Source organism: Theobroma umbraticum, unplaced genomic scaffold (assembly GCF_002168275.2).
Source record: "Theobroma umbraticum cultivar Fairchild unplaced genomic scaffold, ASM216827v3 scaffold_204.0, whole genome shotgun sequence".
NCBI lineage: Eukaryota > Viridiplantae > Streptophyta > Magnoliopsida > Malvales > Malvaceae > Theobroma > Theobroma umbraticum.
The window spans coordinates 251,908-272,566 of NW_018397267.1; the positions used below are offsets into that span (position 1 = coordinate 251,908).

The 20,659-nt window shown below is 37.8% G+C and overlaps 4 protein-coding genes and 1 pseudogene across 5 annotated transcripts; 3 read left to right on the forward strand and 2 right to left on the reverse strand.

Moving 5' to 3' along the window:
• The first annotated feature begins 6 nt into the window (after window positions 1-6).
• On the forward strand, window positions 7-5,432 carry LOC110424794 (uncharacterized). Of its 2 annotated transcripts, none has more exons than XM_021439484.2 (6): window positions 7-966; window positions 2,520-2,614; window positions 2,703-2,819; window positions 2,934-3,749; window positions 4,016-4,235; window positions 4,399-5,432. In XM_021439484.2, exons 1-6 carry the CDS (start codon window positions 681-683, stop codon window positions 4,872-4,874), a joined length of 2,010 nt encoding a protein of 669 aa, XP_021295159.1. In that variant the 5' UTR covers window positions 7-680; the 3' UTR covers window positions 4,875-5,432. The 2 variants fall into 2 exon arrangements, with proteins under 2 accessions (XP_021295159.1, XP_089641073.1); XM_089784947.1 differs by having other exon boundaries at window positions 4,425-4,606.
• A 239-nt stretch (window positions 5,433-5,671) lies between these two features.
• On the reverse strand, window positions 5,672-8,213 carry LOC110424106 (uncharacterized). Its single transcript, XM_021438608.2, has 5 exons — window positions 7,536-8,213; window positions 6,692-7,305; window positions 6,296-6,483; window positions 6,013-6,076; window positions 5,672-5,921 (listed from the first exon to the last, which is right to left on the reverse strand). Exons 1-5 carry the CDS (start codon window positions 8,152-8,154, stop codon window positions 5,880-5,882), a joined length of 1,527 nt encoding a protein of 508 aa, XP_021294283.1. The 5' UTR covers window positions 8,155-8,213; the 3' UTR covers window positions 5,672-5,879.
• Window positions 8,214-8,703: 490 nt separating this feature from the next.
• ADA2B (ADA2 2B) lies at window positions 8,704-14,340 on the reverse strand. The gene is made up of 13 exons (XM_021438320.2): window positions 13,817-14,340; window positions 13,016-13,071; window positions 12,135-12,313; window positions 11,785-11,850; window positions 11,514-11,639; window positions 11,351-11,426; window positions 11,031-11,094; window positions 10,901-10,947; window positions 10,653-10,757; window positions 10,179-10,389; window positions 9,843-10,053; window positions 9,432-9,698; window positions 8,704-9,204 (listed from the first exon to the last, which is right to left on the reverse strand). Exons 1-13 carry the CDS (start codon window positions 13,867-13,869, stop codon window positions 9,013-9,015), a joined length of 1,653 nt encoding a protein of 550 aa, XP_021293995.1. The 5' UTR covers window positions 13,870-14,340; the 3' UTR covers window positions 8,704-9,012.
• Window positions 14,341-16,619: 2,279 nt separating this feature from the next.
• Window positions 16,620-17,757, forward strand: LOC110424542 (serine acetyltransferase 1, chloroplastic pseudogene; annotated as a pseudogene).
• Window positions 17,758-18,316: 559 nt separating this feature from the next.
• On the forward strand, window positions 18,317-20,644 carry LOC110424377 (structural maintenance of chromosomes protein). The gene is made up of 5 exons (XM_021438932.2): window positions 18,317-18,996; window positions 19,143-19,361; window positions 19,641-19,739; window positions 19,956-20,060; window positions 20,173-20,644. The coding sequence occupies exons 1-5, from the start codon at window positions 18,463-18,465 to the stop codon at window positions 20,395-20,397; spliced, it is 1,182 nt and encodes a 393-aa protein (XP_021294607.1). The 5' UTR covers window positions 18,317-18,462; the 3' UTR covers window positions 20,398-20,644.
• The last annotated feature ends 15 nt before the right edge of the window (window positions 20,645-20,659 follow it).

Below are 20,659 nucleotides of genomic sequence, written 5' to 3' on the forward strand. Positions count from 1 at the left end.
CGTATCTTTCGCCATCTCCCTCTCTTCCTGTAATCTTCCCTCATTCCCTTTCTTCACTCAACGGGCTGCGCAGCCTTCAATTAAACCAAGGGGCAACCCATAACCAAAATCCTGCACTTTTTTCTTTTCTCTCATGGCCTCTTTCTCCGCTTCAAAGTCTTTTCTGCTTTCAAAGATTTCGACTGCTCCTGTTTCCATTTTAAGTTTTCTTTTTTAAAGGGTGGGGTTGTGATTTTCGCTTGGTTCTGTGCTGACTAATTCTTGTTTCTATTCTGGTTAATGCCGTCTGAGTCCTCCTTTTCGAGCCTATTAACTCTCTGCTTGAGGCCTTCAAAGCTAAAGCTGGAAGGCATACTAGTTAGTTTATTGGCTTGGATTTTGGTTCCAAAACCCGAATTCTCTCCTTTATATACCTTGTTTTGTGCGGTTATCTTTTCTTGACAACCTGTTTTAGTTTTCTTTTTCCCTGATAGAGGACAGGATCTTTCAGTAGTTTTATCAACTGAGCATTGTCCAATTCCGTCGTTTTTGGGGTCTAAGGCGTTCGATTACTTTTCAGTGTTTACACAGCTGGGTCTATAGCGGGCTATTCAAACATCAAAATCTTAAAACTGGGCAGTTTCAACTAATGTGAGAAAAGGGAGTCAAGTTGACTCCTTTGAGGTCTCTCTGAAATCAAAATGTCTGAGAATAATTATAGTTTTGTGGGCTGGGAGGAGCACATTATATGCCAAGAGCGCGGTAATCGTGTAGTTCACTTCTACTTGAAGGAAGCGTCGGGGCTTTTAGTGCTTGCAGTTGTAGGTACAGAGAGGAGCATAAGGCATATGATGTATGTTGTTTCCGGTGAGTTCTTGCAGGCTTATGGCTCCCATGGGTTCATCAATGCCAGTCCTAAATGGCGAGCAAGGCGGGAAGTTGTTGAATGGTTGCAATCATTGGTCTCAATGAATGGGCCCCTGCCAGGTACTTTATTTACTCCCTTAATTCGGAAATGATGGATCTCTCTTTTTCAAGATGAAAAGTAGCCGTAGCAGTTCTTTAGTTCTGTGATTTGGACCTGAAATGAAAATCCTGAACTATTGTTGAGACAGTTTCCTTAGGGAAGAAAAACGAATTTGAGAGTATGAAATCCTATGCACTCTATGTCATTGTTAGCTATCAATGGATAACATTTTTGGATTATATGATGTTTTGCTGCATTAGTACCTAAATTATGATATTGAAGTTTTGAACTTGGTTTACTAGGAAAGGTGTGGCTACCACTAGGCTATGCCCTGTTCTACTGGGGCTATATCTAGAAAGTTATAGTCTTCACATGGAAAAGTCCAGCACTTGGAAGATAATATGTAGGAATATGGTAGATTCTGCAGTGTTGCCAGCGTGTCACAATATTCTTAGCATTTAAAATTTGAAATATTAAGGCTAAGAAAATTCTAGAAGTTCAATAATTTTCATTTTAAACTTAGAGGGAGTCCAGTAAATTTTTCAAGTTGCATGGGCACAATCTTTTGGGCTGTTCCAACATGATCATTCTTGGAGTTGCTATCTCTGTTAAGGATATAATTAATTTGTCGTTCGTAGTCCTTCATATTCTACATCCAAGCAAATGATGTATGTTTGTTCAATATCTTTGATTGACTCAAGTTAATATATATTTGCAAAGTCCTCTAGCTTAAGGATTTAGGTACATATTAAATCTTCTTTAAAAATTACTCATTTACCAGTGTGTCTCTCTCTCACATGCACACATCAAATTTACTTGTCTTGATAGATCTCTCTTTTCTTCTTTTTACCTTTTCTGAATTTTATACACTAATCTTAAAAATAGGGCTTCGTTTCTTACTTAAATAGACATTTATTTATTCACCGTTTTCCTACTTAAGCTAGGATTTGTGTATGAAAATATAAGATCTAAGACTTCATATGGATGCTGCATTTGTGTATGCATACAATGAAAATGCATGTGCTTGGCATATATAATTAGTGGGAGTGGAGTGCTTCTACATTTTGTGTGTGTGCATTTCCTGGTTAATGTTTTATGTTTTTCATAAGAAGGCAATCAATAGTTTAAAGTAATCACATTCTAGATATTGTGTACTTTTCTCTGGAAATGTTGGAGATGCTTTCATCATTGCAGTAATTTCATTTGTTTAGTTGAGAAACCTTTTTGTGAAGAAATTAATTACCTGAGATTATATCACCAAGGTTTTCCAATTGAGGCTGGTTACTTTAATTGAATTAGTGGAATATATGCTCATAATTTATTGACGCATTATTACATTTTAGACTTTCTGCTCAGAACAATGTCGAATAAGCGATAACTTTTGATATTTGTGTCACTATTCAATTGGCAGAAGGGGCTACCATTATAGCCTTGTCGGCAGCCTGGTTTTTTGTTTCTGATTTTTTTGTTGTATTTTTAATCATAGATGAAAAGCTTAATAATATTAGTTCTTAAATGATGCTTGATACAACTACTCTGAAAATCTTGAGAAAGTCTAATCCTATTGCTGCAGATTTGCAGATGGATGATTCTATAAGAGGCTTTGGATCTTTTGAAGTATCAATGACTGGGCCTCTTGGTTGTCGAACCTGTTTACCACATCATATGGTATGCAGGTCCCATTGGCATTTATGCTGTTTCTAGATTTTATGCCGTTCTTTTTCTCTAGAGCTTAAAAGTTTTATTGCAAATCCAGGTTGGTAGGAAACTGAAAGCGCAAAATTCTGACATTGAGTGGTCTGGCATTGCTTGGATTTGTGCAAAACAGCTGAAACACTATTCATCTTTTTGCAGGAATGGGACCACCATAGCTGTAAGTACCAACATATTGAAGTGGCAAGCTTGTTATGGGTTATTGGGATAAATTCTATTTTTAAGCCTCTTTCAAATATTCAAGATTTATTCTCTCCCTCTCCGCTTCTGCCAGGTTCACTCTTTTGTTTTTATAATGGCTGAAGAAGAAAATCCCTACCTAGGATACTTGGAAGATATGTATGAAGATAAAAAGGGCCAGAAGAAGGTGAAAGTGCGGTGGTTTCATCACAATCGAGAAGTCAATGGTGTAATTCCTCAGCTGAATCCTCATCCTAGAGAAGTCTTCATCACACCTAATGTTCAAGTTATCAGTGCAGAGTGTGTCGATGGTCTTGCAACAGTCCTGACTCCTGTACATTATGAGAAATGTGTGGCCGTTGTCCCTCAGACTTCACAATTGGCTGTCCATATGTGCTTTAGGCAGCTTAAGAATAACAAGGTCAAGCCCTTCACTCTTACCAAATTACGGGGATACTCTAATCAAACAATTCTCTCTTCTTTAGGTGAGCCAGTTGTCCCTAAGCAAAAGGGCAAGAACCGTAATTCTCATGAGGAAGATAAAAGAGCACTGACATTTGATGATTCTGTAAGGGTAACTGCTAAGAGAAATAGAAGTTGTGAGGGGCAAGCTGGACTTGAAAGTGTTTCTGGTGGCAGAAATTCAGTCTCAGTCCCTGCATATGAGATTATGAAATATGAACCAATATATCCAAAGTTCAAATTAAGGTTTTCAAGGAAAACAATGGGTATTGTGTCACAGCCCCAACATCCGCTGTCTTTCAAGGTGGATGAGAAAATAGAGCTGCTTTCTCATGATAGTGGCATTCGAGGCTGTTGGTTTAGGTGCAAGGTCTTGAAATCATCTCAGATGCATTTGAAAGTTCAGTATGATGATGTGCAGGATGCTGATGGGTCTGGTAATCTAGAGGTAAGCAAATTTCCCAATGAGACACATAATAATGACAATGATACGGTGATCTTGAGTTTTTCGGAAAAATACATTTCTCAAGTTTGTGGAAGATATTCACTTTCCTTCCACTGTCAGAAATGTGGAGAAAATGGTATATTTAGGATAAGAAGTGCAAAGAAAATTGAGAATGCAAGAATGGCATACTTTAACTAGAGTTTATCTCTCTTTTTTTGTCACTCTCCCTATCTAGGATCTGATATTTTTAAATTTGTTTTTACATGCAGGAATGGATCCCTGCCTCCAGAGTTGCAACACCTGATAAACTTGGTATGAGATGTCCAGGCCGCTTGACAATCCGGCCGTGCCCTCCCAAGGATACTACTACAGCTTTTAAAATTGAGATTGGAGCAGCAATTGACTTGTGGTGGAGTGATGGATGGTGGGAAGGTGTCACAACTAGAATTGGCATCTGCGGTGATGATGATCTGCAAGTTTACCTCCCTGGTATGCTTCACGGCTAGATGTGATGTATTCATCCTTTAAAAGATCTTTACTTTTGAAAAAAAGAAAAAACAAAAATGAAATAATCATCTGTGATTTATTATGTTCCTAACCATGTAGCATTTGTTATACCGTCATTAATCAATTATTGTAATTATCTGAATAGGTGAAGACAAGTTTCTGACTGTGCAGAGGGAGAATACCAGAATTTCCAAAGATTGGGTTGATAACAGATGGATCGATATAAATGGGAGGCCAGACATACTATCGTATCTATCTTCAAATATCAGTCCTAGCATGAAGCCTTCAATGTGCTCGGCTATGGTGGAAGCATCTGGCTGTGGTAGCATCGCATCAATGGAGCACAAGGTCCTCACCACCTCAAAACTTGAAGCTGTTAAGGAAGATGAACAGGAATTACCCGGGCCAGCCACATGTGATGATTCAGAAGACATGAATGCAATGAGATTGGAAAAGAGACGTCATGACAATGATAAAGATGAAAGTAATGAAAGAGGAGGGGCTGCTTATGTTGAGGGGAAAGAAGAGTTTGATAATGAAGGCAATGGTGGTAACAGGAGTGAGTCATATTTGGAGGAAGAGTTGGACTGTGCCAACAAGAGATGCCAAACTGTGGAGTGAGTGGCTGGTTTGGTCAACATGGAGGTTCGACTTGGAGAGCGGGTGAGTGTCGAAGGTGGTTCTAGGGGTTGCTGTGAATAATAGGTATAGGTACATGTGAAGGATGATTTGGCATATGTTTTTAGTATTTTTTGGGATAATAACAATGGTATAGAAAAACAGTTAGAATTTAATGGCTCAAAATCAGGTCAAAATATGTTAGGTTAAAGAGTTAATATAATCCGTTTAAGGTCGGTGTAGCTTCGTTCATTATTAGGGATCAATTACAGGTATAGTTACAACTGTAAAGGTTCACCCCAAGACTACTTCGCCGGACCAAATAGAAATATTTTTTTTTTGAAGATTAAATATGTGGTGTATTTATATAAAAAAGAAAATATTGGTCGGTAAAGATCAAATCCTGTACAAGAAAAAGAAAAGAGGCAAAAGACCAAATAGAAATATTTAAATGGTTATTGTCCTTTAAATAAAAATTGGAGAAGTGCAACAGGTTTTTGTCAGTTTTTGAATGTGCATGATCCGAACAGTTTTCCTCCATCCGATTATCGAATCAACCGTTTGCCACCATCCAGATGTCTTATGATTAACGAATCCCATCACTACGTCATTTGTAATAGAGATATTACTATCACTAATTCCAGCGCCTCTAGTCATAATATTTCCAGCCTTTTACATACGAGCCTTGTTAGCTTTAAACATTCCACTGCAGTAATATACCTTTCCCATTTGTTAAACCTACTTATACTTGCACTCAGCAGTACACCCCACTTTCAAAAAGTCTAAAAGTGGCGACAGTTACATTCCTTTACAAAAAGCATCGGTTAACTTAACTTGTTACATATCAAATACAATACAATGGCCCTAAACCTCAAAATGTTAACCCTGATGTACACACCACTTTCAAAATGTCCTGAAGTGGTGACAGTTACATTCCTTTACAAAAAACAACGGTTAACTCCTTACATATGTAAAACTCAAAAAGTAGCACAAGTATGATCAGAAGCATCATTTTCCAGTCATATTTCTCCATTTGTCCTTAAGGTCACCCTGAGCAAATATAATACATCTTTACATCAATAGAGAACACATTGTAAGAGCCAAAGAAAAAAAGCTGCATATAAGCTTGTAACATACTTACTGCAGTTCTATTTACAAACTCTAGAGGATAGGCTCTTAAAATTTGAGCCCAATGTGATCCATACCTTCATTTTGAAAAGAACAACAATAAGAAACAAGGTTATAAATTAACAAAAGTAATTCTAATCCCATATTTGCTAACAAACAGCAACAACTACTACGTAAAAATTCAGAATATATCTAGTATGCTAAGAGGATTATAGACCAAAATAAGGAACACAGGACCTCCAGTATAACACACTTAACAGATTTTGCAAACTTTTTCCTTAACATTAATCACTTACTTGCGCACAGCCTCTGCCAGAACTTCTTCTTCATGTAAGCTCCACCTGTGTATTTTTCTCCTCCTTACCCACTTTTTGTTTTCATACTCCTTCAGTGGAGATGCAGGCTTTATCTTAGGACTGGGTAAGCGACATCTGGTTGAACCACCAGATGATTCTTGAGAAGAGCCATCAATTGAATCCTCCCACTAAAAAAATAATCAACAAGTAAGATTAGACATGATTCCCACTGCAGCAAAAACGTTATATCTATGTAATGTATCTTTTTAAGTTGCCTATGTATTGTTAGCCATTCATTATAGATAATGGTAAAAGCTCATTCCAAGATTACAAAAATTATCAAGGCTGGTAAGCAAAAATTGATTTCAGTAATGCAGTGCACATTCAAATACACACCTCATAAGTGCGAGCAGTCCCATTCCTTTCCATTAAGCTAGGTCTAGGAGCTTCATTCTGATGGATGGAAGCTTGCCTTTCATGATTGCCCTCCTTAGCTAGAGCAGGTTCTGTAGTAGGATTGACAGATGAAGGAGGATCACTCTTGTCCTTAGTAGGATTGACAGATGGGGGAGGAACCCTCTTGCCCTTCTTACTGTGGTCTTCCACAATGGCCTCAGCACGCAAATTTTCCCCTCCTGTGTCAGATGCTACCCTCTCAGCTTGAGCAGATGCCATAGTAGGATTGACAGATGTTGCAGGAACATCTTTATTCTTATTTCCATCTTCCAGAATGGCTTCAGAACGCAAGGTTTTCCCTGCCCTTTCAGATGCAACCTTTTCAGCCACTTCTAAGACTTTGGGGAGGGGATCAGTTACTACAGCTAGCAAGTCAGCTGTACTGGTTTTAAGTGCCTCTTGCACTTTGTTAACTTCAGAAGTTGACAAGGAGGCAAATTTGCTGTAAGACGGTTGCTGCTCCTCCTTTGAGTCAGCAATTTCAACAGGTACTTTATAGTGCCTGTGGGGAACACCAAGCTTGCATCTTCTTTGTGGATTCACTCTCAGAATCCCTGCAGAACCAAACATATGCACTTGGCCAAGGTAACTGGAGCAAAATAATGGACACACTATGACAAAGATCACCACACTTTAAACTTAACTGCGTAAATTTAAGCACAATGACATGTAGCAAAATAAACACAGAGAGATGAGTCGATTCATACATTCTCAGACCAACAAAAATCTAAGCTTTTACATGCAAATACTGGTAGATAAAAATGAAAAGAGAATAGAAGCCTACCTTTCCCTTTGTCAGTGCCACGGTGAGGACGACAAATGGCTTGAGCAGCAGCCAATGTCAATTGAAGGAAGGCCGGCTTCATCGAGGACCGGGCCTCCTCAACGAAAACCCTAAGACAGCGCAAGGCGTCATCGCGAGTATTGATCCGCAACAACCTCTGAGACGCCTCGGAATCCCAAAGAGCGGCTTCGACTTCCTTTCTCCACTTGTCTAAATCAGGCCCAACGAGTTCGCTGCTCGCGGAATCCTCCAAAATTCGAATTCGGGTTCTCCAAATCCTCAGAATCGAGTCGTAATAACAGGGCCAAGAGCGGGTCAAGGACGCTAGAGTGCAGTGGACAGCAACGGCGCAAAAGGCAGACTTCATAGAGTCAAAGACGGGGAGGCCCTGCTTGCGGTCGACTTGTTCGATTAGTAGCAAAGAATCAAGAATCTCTTCAGCGACTGATCCATTGGCGATTCCCTCTTGAATGGAACGCACGATGAAGGCCTTTTTGAGGAGACAGGTGGTGGAAAAGTCGCTCTTGCTCATATTCATCTCGTCCTCCTCCTTTAACAGAAATTTTCTAAGCAGGGAAGAACAAGCGACGGGAAGGTGAACAAGAAAGAAATCATCCATCTCACCCAGCGCTTCTGTGTAACCACGTTTTCCTATTCCTCCACGGCTTAGAATAGAATTGAATTGAATTTATACCCTATCAAAATACTACAGGGTGGCGTGGGAAATTGGTAAAGATCACTCCTTTTTCTTTTATATGAACTTTTACTGTCAAAGCATAAATTTTTACATTTTAACTTTTACTATAAGTTCTTTTAACAATTTATTATATACAAAAGTCGAATGATAAGAAGAAAACAATGATTATAACATAAGTAAATCATCATTAACGATAAGCATATTATATGCATCTATAAAAATATTACAAATGAAGGTAACGTCAATAAGCATAATACTTTATAAGTTCATCACACAAACAAATAATCGTATATAATCTTTTGACATCAATAATAAAAAATTCTGTAACACGTTTAGTAATACTAATTTGACAATTAATGATATTTAAGACATAATCTTACAATTTTAGAATAGACAAATATTATTCATTAGCGTCACATCATGATTCTATGAAAAAAATGATGATATTTGTTTTAGATCAACAACAATAAGGAAAAAAAGAACCATAAACGGTAATAAGTTATTTATAGATATTTCTCAACAGTTATAGACTAATAGGAGTAATCATTAACTCATGGTCATGGATTGATACAGCTGAGCTGTAGGACGGTAAACAATACTTTAAATTACTCCATGCTTAATGGAACAAACACTAGACTGTTATAATTTCTGTGGTTCTAAAACATAAACATGGTGAATCTAAACAAAGGTCCAAGTAAATAAAAAGAGTTCAAGAAATGGAAATGTTACTGCTAGGAAGCAGTAGAAGCTAAACAATGTGATGTGAGATCAAATTGGGAGTCATGGTGGAGCAATCCCCTTCTTGACCAACATATCGTAAACTCTATCAGTCTTGCTTGGGTCCAGCTTGAACAAGCGATGAGCATCAGATTTCTTGGTGACATTGCCATTGAAGATCTCTTCCGAAATGATCTGTAGCATCCTTAAATACAGAGGTGGAGGCAAGCGAATCTCACCACACAGCCGCTTCTCCTGCCACAACCAGCATATCAATCAACACAAATGGGCATCAGTTAATGACTCCAACCAAATTACACTTAAGTATAAGAGTGCATGCAGATTGCAACCAAACTCCTGCATCAAGGCTAAGGATGTCAACAGTTACAAACAACAACCAATGCTGTAACTTCTGAATGCTATCGTTTAAAACACAGCTTCAAATCAGACCAAATTGTAGAAATTAAGAACAACATTCTTACAGCTTCAGACAGTAGTTGTGTTTCGCTAAATCCCATTATGTCCAAATCAGTAGCAAAGCTTGAAGAAGCCTGCGCCGTTGGTCTTGAATTTGAGTCCTTGGCTACAGACTCTGAAGCCATGAATGAGTTTGGGCCCCCCTGCCCACTTGGATTAACTTGGACACCATCTTTTGCTCTATGAGAACTCTCTTCAGCTTCCCTTTTCCTCTTTAGTTCGAGATATCGATCTGCCTCAGCTGATGTACGACAACCAGCTGCTCGGGCTTCCTGCATATAATTATTTCCCATGAACAGCAATCAATGACAATATTATGAAGATTGCATATTTAAATGAGGTAGAAAGGAAGGAAGAAGAAAGTAGCCAAGCAAATCAGTGGGCCATAACACAGCAATACCAGGCATAAATCAAACCTTGAGTTCTTCAATTCTTTTTAAAGTCCGGTGCTCAGCAACAATAGTCTGAAGCAAATCCTCATGTTCTTCCTTTGAAAGAAAGCGCATGAAGACATCATAACGTCGACATAGTGCAATCTCCTCAGGAGTTAAGTCTTTTTCAAAAGGATTGGGATATAACAAATTTCGTTCTAGTATGAAATCCTTTCTACGCTTCCTCTCATCCAGCCTGACAGTAAATACATTTCAGCCATGGGCTAAAGAACATCTTCCCATTAAGTAATATCGAAAAAGTTTCTTTTTTACAGAGAATCTAAAAGGGAATCAATTAACAAATATATTGAGGCTGCCTACCTCTTTGAATAGATACGCAACACTCGCAGCTTAATCTCACGCTCTTCCTCGGTGTCAGTGTCCTTAAATTCCATATCAGCCAGTAACTGCTCAGCATCATTGTCATACTCTGGATCAAACTCTTGCCTTTTGGGGTTATAACCACTCAACTCAACTAGACCATCATTTCCCAAAGAATTAGGCTTCTTTCCCTTTCTGTCCATTTGAGGATCTACAAGACAATAACAATCAGCTTACTTAGCACCAGGAGCAGTGTTTCAGAATGCACTCAGAGACAGTCGAGGACTCATTAGGATGACAACATTAAACTTTGATTTATTGGTCATAAATGCAAAATTGGTCATCATGCCAGCCTGACTGTACCAGAAGTTCTTAGCATGCATGAAACTACAAATGGCTCAGTTGCACATGGGCTATACATTACTGGAATAATGATGGTACATAGGAACTCAGAAAAAGTAAATGATATCAGACCTTCCATTTTAACATTGCCATCTTTAACCTGGGCCATGTTTGATGCCTTGCTAACAGCTGCTGGTGCTGTACTGCTGCTGCTAGAACGTACCCCAGACTCTACATCTAAAGTTTACAGAAACAAGGCAGAGAACACAAGGTTCATAGTGATGAGATTAATTGTGTACACATTGTATAAATCACAACTACCTATGAATAAATGAAGAATCTTCCAGCAGGCAAAGAAGAAAGAATAAATCAAGGCTCACCTGCATTTAAGCCAGAGAGTAATCGGCCCGAAGGACCACCTTCAACTCTGGGTAAATTAATAAAATTCACATAAGAAATAGCAAAGGTGAACAAAGATGATACAAATAAAGAGGAGAATGGTAGTCATACTTGACTCTTGAAGGTGAAAAAGGAGATTCTTCTTTTACTGTCAGCTCCCCAAGCATTGAAGACCCTGAGACATTCAAAGAAATTACTGATAAGAATTTGCATTAAGAAAAGGAATCAATCAATAATCACGTAAAATTCTGTGACACGTGTAGCCTGCCTTGAACCATGTTCACTCTTTCTAGAGATAAGCATTATTCTACCACATAAATACATGATAATTTCAAGCAAAATGGAAAGAACATATTGTTGAGGATTATAAAAAGGAGAATAACTATTATTCAAAAAAAAAAAAAGGAGAATAAATGAAAATTGACACTAACCTTTCTTGTCCTCACCATGCCCTTTAGCCATTGCAAGAAGCTCTTTTCTATTTTTTCCAACAACATGAGACATGTCCTTTAAAGAAATAAATTTTTCAAAGCTTAATTATGTTCATTAAAAGGCACAACTAAAACGAGAATTGACAGTTTTAAACTTTCATACAGGAAGAGGAAAGAATGGGGACTTCATATAAACATTATCATAGTGTTCAATGCACTTTTCCTTAGTCTTTGTCCCAACATGCTCAGCAACTTCCGCCCAGTTTCCGAGGCCATACATTTCAATTCCCTAGGATTAGGAAAATTAAAACTGAATCAAGATTGATTGCCTTAATTATTCCACATATGAAATGAAATGCAGTACCGAACAAATCAGGAAGGACCAAACACAACTTTCTTCACTGTTTTAGCATTGAAGATGAAAATAGAAATACCTCTAGAAGCAATATTTCATCATCTGCATTCCAGTCAGGACAGATAAGAGGAAAAGATAAATTGTCCTGTTAATCAAGACTCTGTTGTCAGCACTGAATCAGAACAAAACAGAAGATACAACAACAGGTATGTAATGCAGAATAAATAAGGAAGAAAAAATAAAATCATGCAATAGAAATTGCTTCAACAGTGCTAAATGAATGTAAAAGATTTGGTTAACAGATTTTCTCCAGCACAGGAAAAAATTCATCTAAAGCCTATTCATTAACGACAAAATCAAGCAAAAAACTTGACAATATAGTACGTTATCAGGAAGGGAAAAAGATGTTTCCAGAAGGCTCTTACTAACCATGACCCGGTAAGGATGGTTGCTTTTGTGAGGTGTAACCTCAGCACCAACAGAAAAGCACTCTATGCATAGGTCAAAATCAGGACACACAGCACACTTGATACGGATCTTTCCTGTGATGTCTTTGTTGCAATAATTGCAGTGGTATAAAGCCCTTTTCCCATCATGTGTTCCTTGACCTAGCTCCAAACAGATATAAATGGAAAATAAAACGTAAAAAGGTCACAATAGCTTGTGAATGAACAATGACAATTACCTCCAAAGGCTTAATGGTAAAGTGTAAAAGAGTACTCTGAAGAACTTAATTATTTTAACTTCTTAATAAAGGGCCTATAATTTTTAAATAATCACAAAACCACCAGTAATATGCCCTCTATATAGCATCTTATAATAATAATAAGCATCTAACCATTTATTAGAACTTTTACCCATACAATATATGCATAGCCAAGCTACTTTGGGCAGAATTACAGGTCAATTCTTAGCAACTCTAGCCAGGTCTCAACTAAAGATAGAATATTGCAAAAAAGAATATCAACCAAGTGATATGAAGCATCAACTTTACTATGTCTCTGGTTGCACACTCTCCACATTCAGAGGGTCTTTTACCCACTTACGGTCCCACTAGGTCCTAGAAGGGGTGATCTGGAAAGATTCCAAATATTTAGCAATTTATTTCCCTCATAAAATGGCCAGTGTTGTTTCTTGAAACTGCTACTGGACTTGTAGCCAAAGACCTCTATCACTGCACTGGAAAATGGCCATTAACAGTCTCCATGATTGCACTAGCATTAAATTTTCATCAACAGATAAAAACACAGATATCGTGGTTCACTCTGAGAGGGACTACATTTTGAAACTACATGATGGTGGAAAAGTACCTGAAGATGAAGATTCTAAATTTTCTCCAGCAGATGCATTCTTTTTTCTCCTTGATCTGCATTATAAAAAAATGGGTATTTAAACGAAGCATGCCAAAAAGAGATATGTAAAAGACTCATTAACCGACTATATCACAATAAGAAACATAAAGAAACAGATGCTGCTAATCCAAGTAACCATTAATTGTTACACAACCACAGGGGGAAAAAGTTGAAAGCTGTCAAAATGAGAGCAACACAACAGATCTCCATCCTTTGTAATCATAAACATTCATTACTGTAATAAAGGAAATTAGATTCTGAGTATTTAGGATTCTCCATAAGAAAGAAACCTTAATAGTTAATGAAACAATCATTTATAATTATATGGCAGATGAGATAATCAAATTTATCAACACCAACTGAAGGAGACGAGAGAAAAATCAATTCATAACAGCAATTCTATATACGAGACTGTCGTAGTAAATAAACACATGATCATTATCCCTAATCATGGCCTCTGTTCACATTATCACTTTATTCTCAAATTATTAGTATCAACGAATTCCGTGAGTTGAATTTCCATCTTGCAATGTATTTGCGCAGCGAAGAAAACATCTTAAGCAGCCCCTTGTGCCTTTTTCCAACTCAAAAATGAACTAGCTAAAAATGAAACAGTTCAAACTCAAACCAACATGTCAAATTTCTGAAAAGCAGTCTTAGCCCTTCACCATGCAAAGCTCAAAGGCAGATAATTTTGAAACGATTATACAATTCAAGACAATGATTCTTCAAAAAGAAAAATGGGAGAAGAAGGCAAACCTCTGGGTGGGGTCCTCATCAGCAGAGTGAAAATTCCCGCGAGAACGACCCATTAGAAGTTGAGCGAGCTCCCGTTTACCTGTATAATTAAGCGTTTCGGTTTTGCTTACTAGCAACAAACAGCAGAGCCTGGTATTTATACAGCAAGACTGAACCCTAGTTCCTCAGGAAAGTGTAAAACTTGGACGAGGAAATTTGGTAAGTACAACAACCTTACAAAAAAGGGTGATGGAATTTGATTGGGTTTTGCTCAAATTCATAAGTTCTTTCAGATTTGTTGAATCTTTATCAGGATTCAGCATTGAATGAGTTGAGTTTGTTTCTATCTATACAACATAGTCTACTAATTCACTGGCAGCAGATTTGCATACTGCCAGACAACATTTTAAGCCTTCAACAAACTCATATCTACAAACACAGGAACAGAAACAGAAACAGAAACAGCTGAGTTTCACCTCTTCCCCCTTTTTTCCATTCTGTTCTGTTCTGTCTGGTTCTTATAGCTCTTAAGTGTGCGAGGTATGATTAAAAGGCAAAGTGTCTTTGTTTAGGAAAGAAACAGCGACAGATTCCTTTCCATTCCCCTCCCCCAACCCCTTCTCTCGCTTGGGTCCACTTAATCTATTAACTCAAGATATTTTTTTAAATTTGACTTTATAATTAAATAATTTTTTTAATCATAACGAAAAATTGATACTACTATTAAACAAAATAAATTATTTTATAATTTTTTTAATTTTACTGTAATTGAACAAAAACAATTTAATTGTACTAAATTTAACAGACCAAATCCAACTATTTAATGACAGTTCCTAGTGAAAATTGTACGATCAAAACTTTCATCTTTTGTGGTTTAATTACACTTGTTCATTATTGTTTAAAAAGAATAATACACAATTCATTCAAATGAAAGAAAACAAACATACTCTTTTCTTTTTTTTTCTTTGTTATTTCTCAAAATAAATTCATTTTTCTTTTTTAAACACTTAATACTCTTACCTTTTATATTATAAATTTATTTTTCATGTGTTTTTTCTGTTCACTTTTTCCATATTAAGAATCATTAAACATATATATTATTAAAAAAATCAACTTTTAATATAAATTACATTAAAACTAAAACTTTTTTTATTCATGAAAATCAAACAAAGACAATAAAAAAAATTCAAAACGAATTGTACGTATCTTTAAAAGTGTCATTAATTATTGGTTAAAACTTTAGACAATCTTTAATTTTTATTTCTTTTTAAGTCTTGCCTTCTAATTTAGTGTCAATAAGATGATTTTCTAAAGTAGATATATATATATATATATATATATATATATATAAAGAGAAAGAAATATATATGTTTATGTGTACATACCTACTGTGTTTCTCCTCCTAGGAGGTGCAGCTGATGATCCTGCTGCTTTGGCCACGGGAGGCTTCTCGTTGATCGAAGGCCCTGATATCTGCACTGCGGTCTCTGAAACCTCATTGTTGACATCAACCCCTTGGATTGATATCTCCATAGCAACCAAAGTTGGCGCTGCAGCCATCGACCCTTGATCACCATCACCATTACTTAACTTCGGAGTGGATTTCATTTCTGCAGGCTCCTCGCTTGCAGATGAAGATGGTGGCATTCCTGGCGGTGTAGACATAATCTTTAGAGTGAGAGGATGAAGTGTTTTTTCTCGGGAGTGTATATGAATGTGATGGTGCAGCACTTGCTGGAAGAAGAACAAGTGAACCAGGAAGAAGACTGAAGGGGAAGAGAGGATGAGAATTTTAGACAATGAGAGTTGTGTGCATGAACAAAATTATTTATATCACTTGAATTTGGTTGGTGGGTCAATGGAGCAAGACAATGTAATAAAATTTATTCGGTGTCTTACCATCTAATTACATATTTACTTAAAGTTTCTATAAAAGTGTAATCTAACGATAGTTATCACAGAATTTTATTTTTATTCATATATATTCATGTATATATTAACGACGTTTTAACGATTGTTGAACTACCTGACATATAATACGTTATTATTATTTTATCAAAAGTAAAAATAAAAAGAGTGTAGATTCATTGCTATAAATGCATAATCTATACCTTTTTTATATCATTAATTTAAAATTATCTCCATTTATTTCATTGTCCAGCTCTTCGTGCTATCAAATGTGTATTTGATGGTGGAAGGGATTGGAGGGAGGGGTGAAACCTAGTATGAAAGTAAAACAAATCATTCAAATGATATATGTATATATATATATATATATATGCAATGTTATATTCTAATATAATATAAAAACGGTCCACACGTTCTTGACCACAAAGTCAAAGCATAAACAAAGGTGTAACTCTATCACTCTTATTACAAGCCAGTTTCGGACTCAAACCCAACTTCAAGACCCAGACTTTTTGTTTCTCCTACAGAGATAGAGGGCCTGACAAAGTCCAAGGCAAAAAGGGAATAATAAATAAAAACAGACTTAACAGAGAAGATTGAAGCAGCCCTGCTAGAAATTTCCTTTTGCATATTGATTAATATGGTCGTGTTGGCTCTTGGCTTGTGGCCCAAGCAGCTTCCATTCATTCCTCAATGTTGATTCTGCTAGACCATTCAAGGAGTCCTCCATCGTCATTCCAAACGTCATCGTTGTCTCGACTCTTTCCACACCTTGGTCTTATTGCATTACTTTATTTGTTTCGTCTCATTTCCAAGCAGTTCCTTGTCATTCCATCCAATCGCTAATGCATGGAGCTCCAGCTAATATATATAATCCTTGCAGTATCGTTACTCTCCTCACGGCTGTTTACTGCTAACTAATTAAGATCAACAGTCTCAGCCAAGCATCGTCTCTCAAAGTTACTCTAAGTCAATGGCAGCATGCATCGACAATCCGAAAGGTGAACCTGCCAACAAGTGGTGTTGCTTAAGATCCAGCCAACGCCTAGCCCGTTGTTCCCTTTGCAGGTTTGCCAAAGCATGCGGACCAAGTTTCTCAAATCTTGTTTCATGCAGAGCAATCAACTGGGGTAGCGTGAAAATTCCGGATACAACAGTCTGTCCCTGTGACGAGGATGAGGACGATCTGTGGGTGAAAATTAGGGAGAAAGCTCAATCTGATGCAAAACAGGAGCCTATCTTGTTGAATTATTATTATTCTTTGGTACTGTCACACAGTTCTCTGGAAATTGCGTTGGCGAACCACCTGGCGATGAAACTGAGTAATTCGACTCTTTCCAGAGATGCAGTTTTCAAGGTTTTCTTGGAAGCTTTTGCTGAGGATCACGAGATCAAGAGTGCCATCAGAGATGATATAAAGGCTACAAGAGAGCGTGACCCTGCTTGCATCAGTTATGTCCACTGCTTCCTACACTTCAAGGGGTTCCAAGCTTGCCAAGCTCATAGAGCGGCACACAAACTGCGGTCGCAGGGTAGGCTCAGCTTGGCGCTTCTAATACAGAGTCGGGTTTCCGAGGTTTTTGCAGTAGACATCCACCCAGCGGCGAAGATTGGACGGGGAATAGTACTTGATCATGCCACCGGAATTGTGATCGGAGAAACGGCAGTGATCGGGGACAATGTCACCATTCTTCACAATGTCACATTAGGTGGTACAGGAAAAGTTTCGGGAGACAGGCACCCCAAAATCGGTAATGCAGTCCTGATAGGAGCTGGAGCCAAAATTCTGGGCAATATCAGAGTTGGAGAAGGGGCTAAAATCGGTGCAGGTTCACTGGTTCTAAAGGAGGTGCCACCACATAGTACAGCTGTAGGAAATCCTGCTAGAGTACTCACCACCCCGACCGTTCAGGCGAACAGAGAACACGTAAACCAGTGAAATGTCTGGTTCCGCCTGATTTGATTTACTAGAACTTTCTAGTACTAGTAGAATTTTGTTTCCACTCATTCATATGTTTCCCATTACTCTATAATAATTCTTTTCCTACAACATACCAGAGTTCGCCCCCAAGGCAATTTTATGTCAATATGCATTTTGCCAATCAACTAAAATATAATATACCAGCCTTTTTGTCTTAATTAATAAGCCTAATTAGTAATTTCATACATAATTTAAATGGGACAACACTTTTGATTACAATTCCAATAGATAGGAACAAGGTCTTGATGTAATAAATGGAATTATCATTGTTTAAACTAGTATTATTATTTTTTTAATGATATAATTATTGTGTCTGAAATTTATTTATGGAGAATATTTCAAAATTTTTTTACAGAAGATTGAACGATTAAATTCAGAAAAACAAGATAAAGCATAGAAATTGACTTATTTTCAATTAATCATTCTCTTTCTATGTATAAATATTTGTTTAGATCAAAATCTGAGATTAAAATGAGATAAAAATGCAAAAATCAACATTAAGTTAAGGCCAAAAATTTAAAACAGGGTAGAGGAGTTCAATAAAAGCAATGCCCGCGCCTTTCACGCCAAACAACAATTTGAATTCAGACAGCGCCACGCAGCCCACGTCAGCACGTGCCTTCATTACAAATCAAAATTCAAAAATTCTCTGACAAACAAAATCTTCTTCCTTTCCTGAGTCCTTACAACCCTGGAACTTACCAGTTTCAACCAAACAAAACACTTGCACAATCCCAACAGACCAAAGGCAGCCGAGTTGCTGTTCGTGTTGGATTAAATGGCCACGCGCTACAAGTCGTACGATGCACGCTCCTCCACCTCCTCTCATTTCTCTGATCCCTCGTCGTCTATGGAGCTCATCAAGTCCTTTTCTCGGAGGCCAGAATCCTCCTCCTCCTCCTCGTCTTCCTCTCGAGCTCTCGTGAAATCAAAGCCGTTGGATGTAGGCCCGGGCAGCCGCAGCAAAACCAAGGCTGACCACAATCTGGCGAGCATGGTGAAGAGATTTATGGACAAGAAATCCACGAACAAGACGATTGGGCAGGGGCAGCTGGTCATTCCGTCCGATGTCCTAGCTGAGGATCTCCAGAAGGCTGCAAGGAAGGGAGCTGCTTTCACGGCGTTGCAGAGAAAGCTGTTCGGAAAAGGTTCTGCCGACAAAAAGGAAGTGAAGGCCTTGACAGAGGTTAAAGGGAATACCAGGACGTTGGCCATGGTTTTGAGAAGTGAGAGGGAGCTCTTGAGTGCCAACAAAGAGCAGGAGATGGAGATTGCTGAGCTCAAGCTTCAGCTCCAAGACAAGAACAGAGAGGTGATGATCAGCCCTTGCGCCACTGCCTTAGTGTTAGTTAATTGATTAATTACCTTTAGGAAATGCAAAATCTATCAGATTGAATTCTGGGCAATGACACCATTGTTTTTGAATGCCTAAGATGTTAATAAAGACGGTATTTGCAGGTTGAGAAGCTCAAAGACTTGTGCTTGAAGCAAAGAGAAGAAATTAAGTCATTGAAGAGTGCAATACTGTTCCCAGATGTCATGAATTCTCAACTTAAAGATATTGTAGAGAAGCAAGGTTCGGAGCTGACACAAGCCAAACAGCTAATCCCAACTCTCCAAAGACAGGTCACTTCTCTCACAGGACAGCTCCAATGCCTTGCCCAGGATCTTGCTCAGGTAATTCTCACAAACAAACACTGCATTCAAATTATGGACATATGTTTAAAATTAATGATTATTATTACAAAATTTTGTTCAAAAGGATGGATTTCTGCTACTTTCCTTGAAATAAAAGTCTTAACCCTCTATGCAAGAGAATGCAATGAATTTGGTATTTATCTGCTAGCTTAATTTGCTTGATGTATGGAATGAAAATTTACTAAGCAATATCTATCATAATCCATATCAAGTAAGAACCATTACAAGGATTCCTTATGTTAGCATGCACTTGAACAGGTGAAGGCAGATAAGTATTCTGCCAGGGCATTTCACCAGCGGCACGGCAGCTCTCCCAGGACACCCAGATATGATCGAGAAGAGCCTTCTGATTCTTTGGTAAGAATTTAGATACGATATCATACTGTTAGTGCCTATTCTGTCACTAGAACAAGGACCGGTTTCATTCTTAAGTTGCAATCCACTGAAACTGAGTTTATTTCTTTTCCGTTCTAGTCTTGATAGCTTGGAAAATAGGAAAGCCATGTGACCCAAGGAAGTCATTACTCTTGACTTCAGTGCTTCTACTGGTTCTAATATTGAACAACATTTCAGGAATTCAGTTCTGCTGATGCGACAACTCCTGGTAGTCCAGATGACTTGTTCCTCGAAGATTTAAATCCCTGTTTAACACCTTATTATTCCAAGACAAAGTCCAAGGTATACAAACAATCTTAAAACTTTTAATGATGTTCATCTCCATTAGTAGTTAGTACTTTTACACGAGGCACCCCCTACATGAGTAATAGTTGCTTGAATGAACATCTTGCAGGAATTCGATGAGATAGGCTATGACTCACCACATAATGAATCCTTATCCACGAACAATAAACAAACGTTCACTGAGGTCGGATTCAGTTCTCGCAGCAAGAGGTTGTCCAAGAGTTCAGATTGTTACCAGGATTCCAATAGAGGAAGCTCCATGGCCCGGACAAATCGCAGATCAGATGAAAGTACAGGCTCATACCGAAAGCAAATGCATCATAAACCTTTCTAATTGCTTGGTAGCAAGTCAGATGAGCATTCATTTCATCTTATTTTCAATTTTTCACCTTTCCCTTTTCCTCTTTGCCCCTCCTTTTTGTTGGATTATGGATCATAGTTTTGGTTTGAGTCAAAATTGTTAGCCCCAGGTGTACATGGAATGCTTTAAGCGCATCAACAAGGGAAGATATTTGTCAAGTTAAATCCATGTTCAGGATGCGTTATGGGTCTGGGGCTACAATGTAATGCCAATGAAATGTTGTCGTAATGTAATT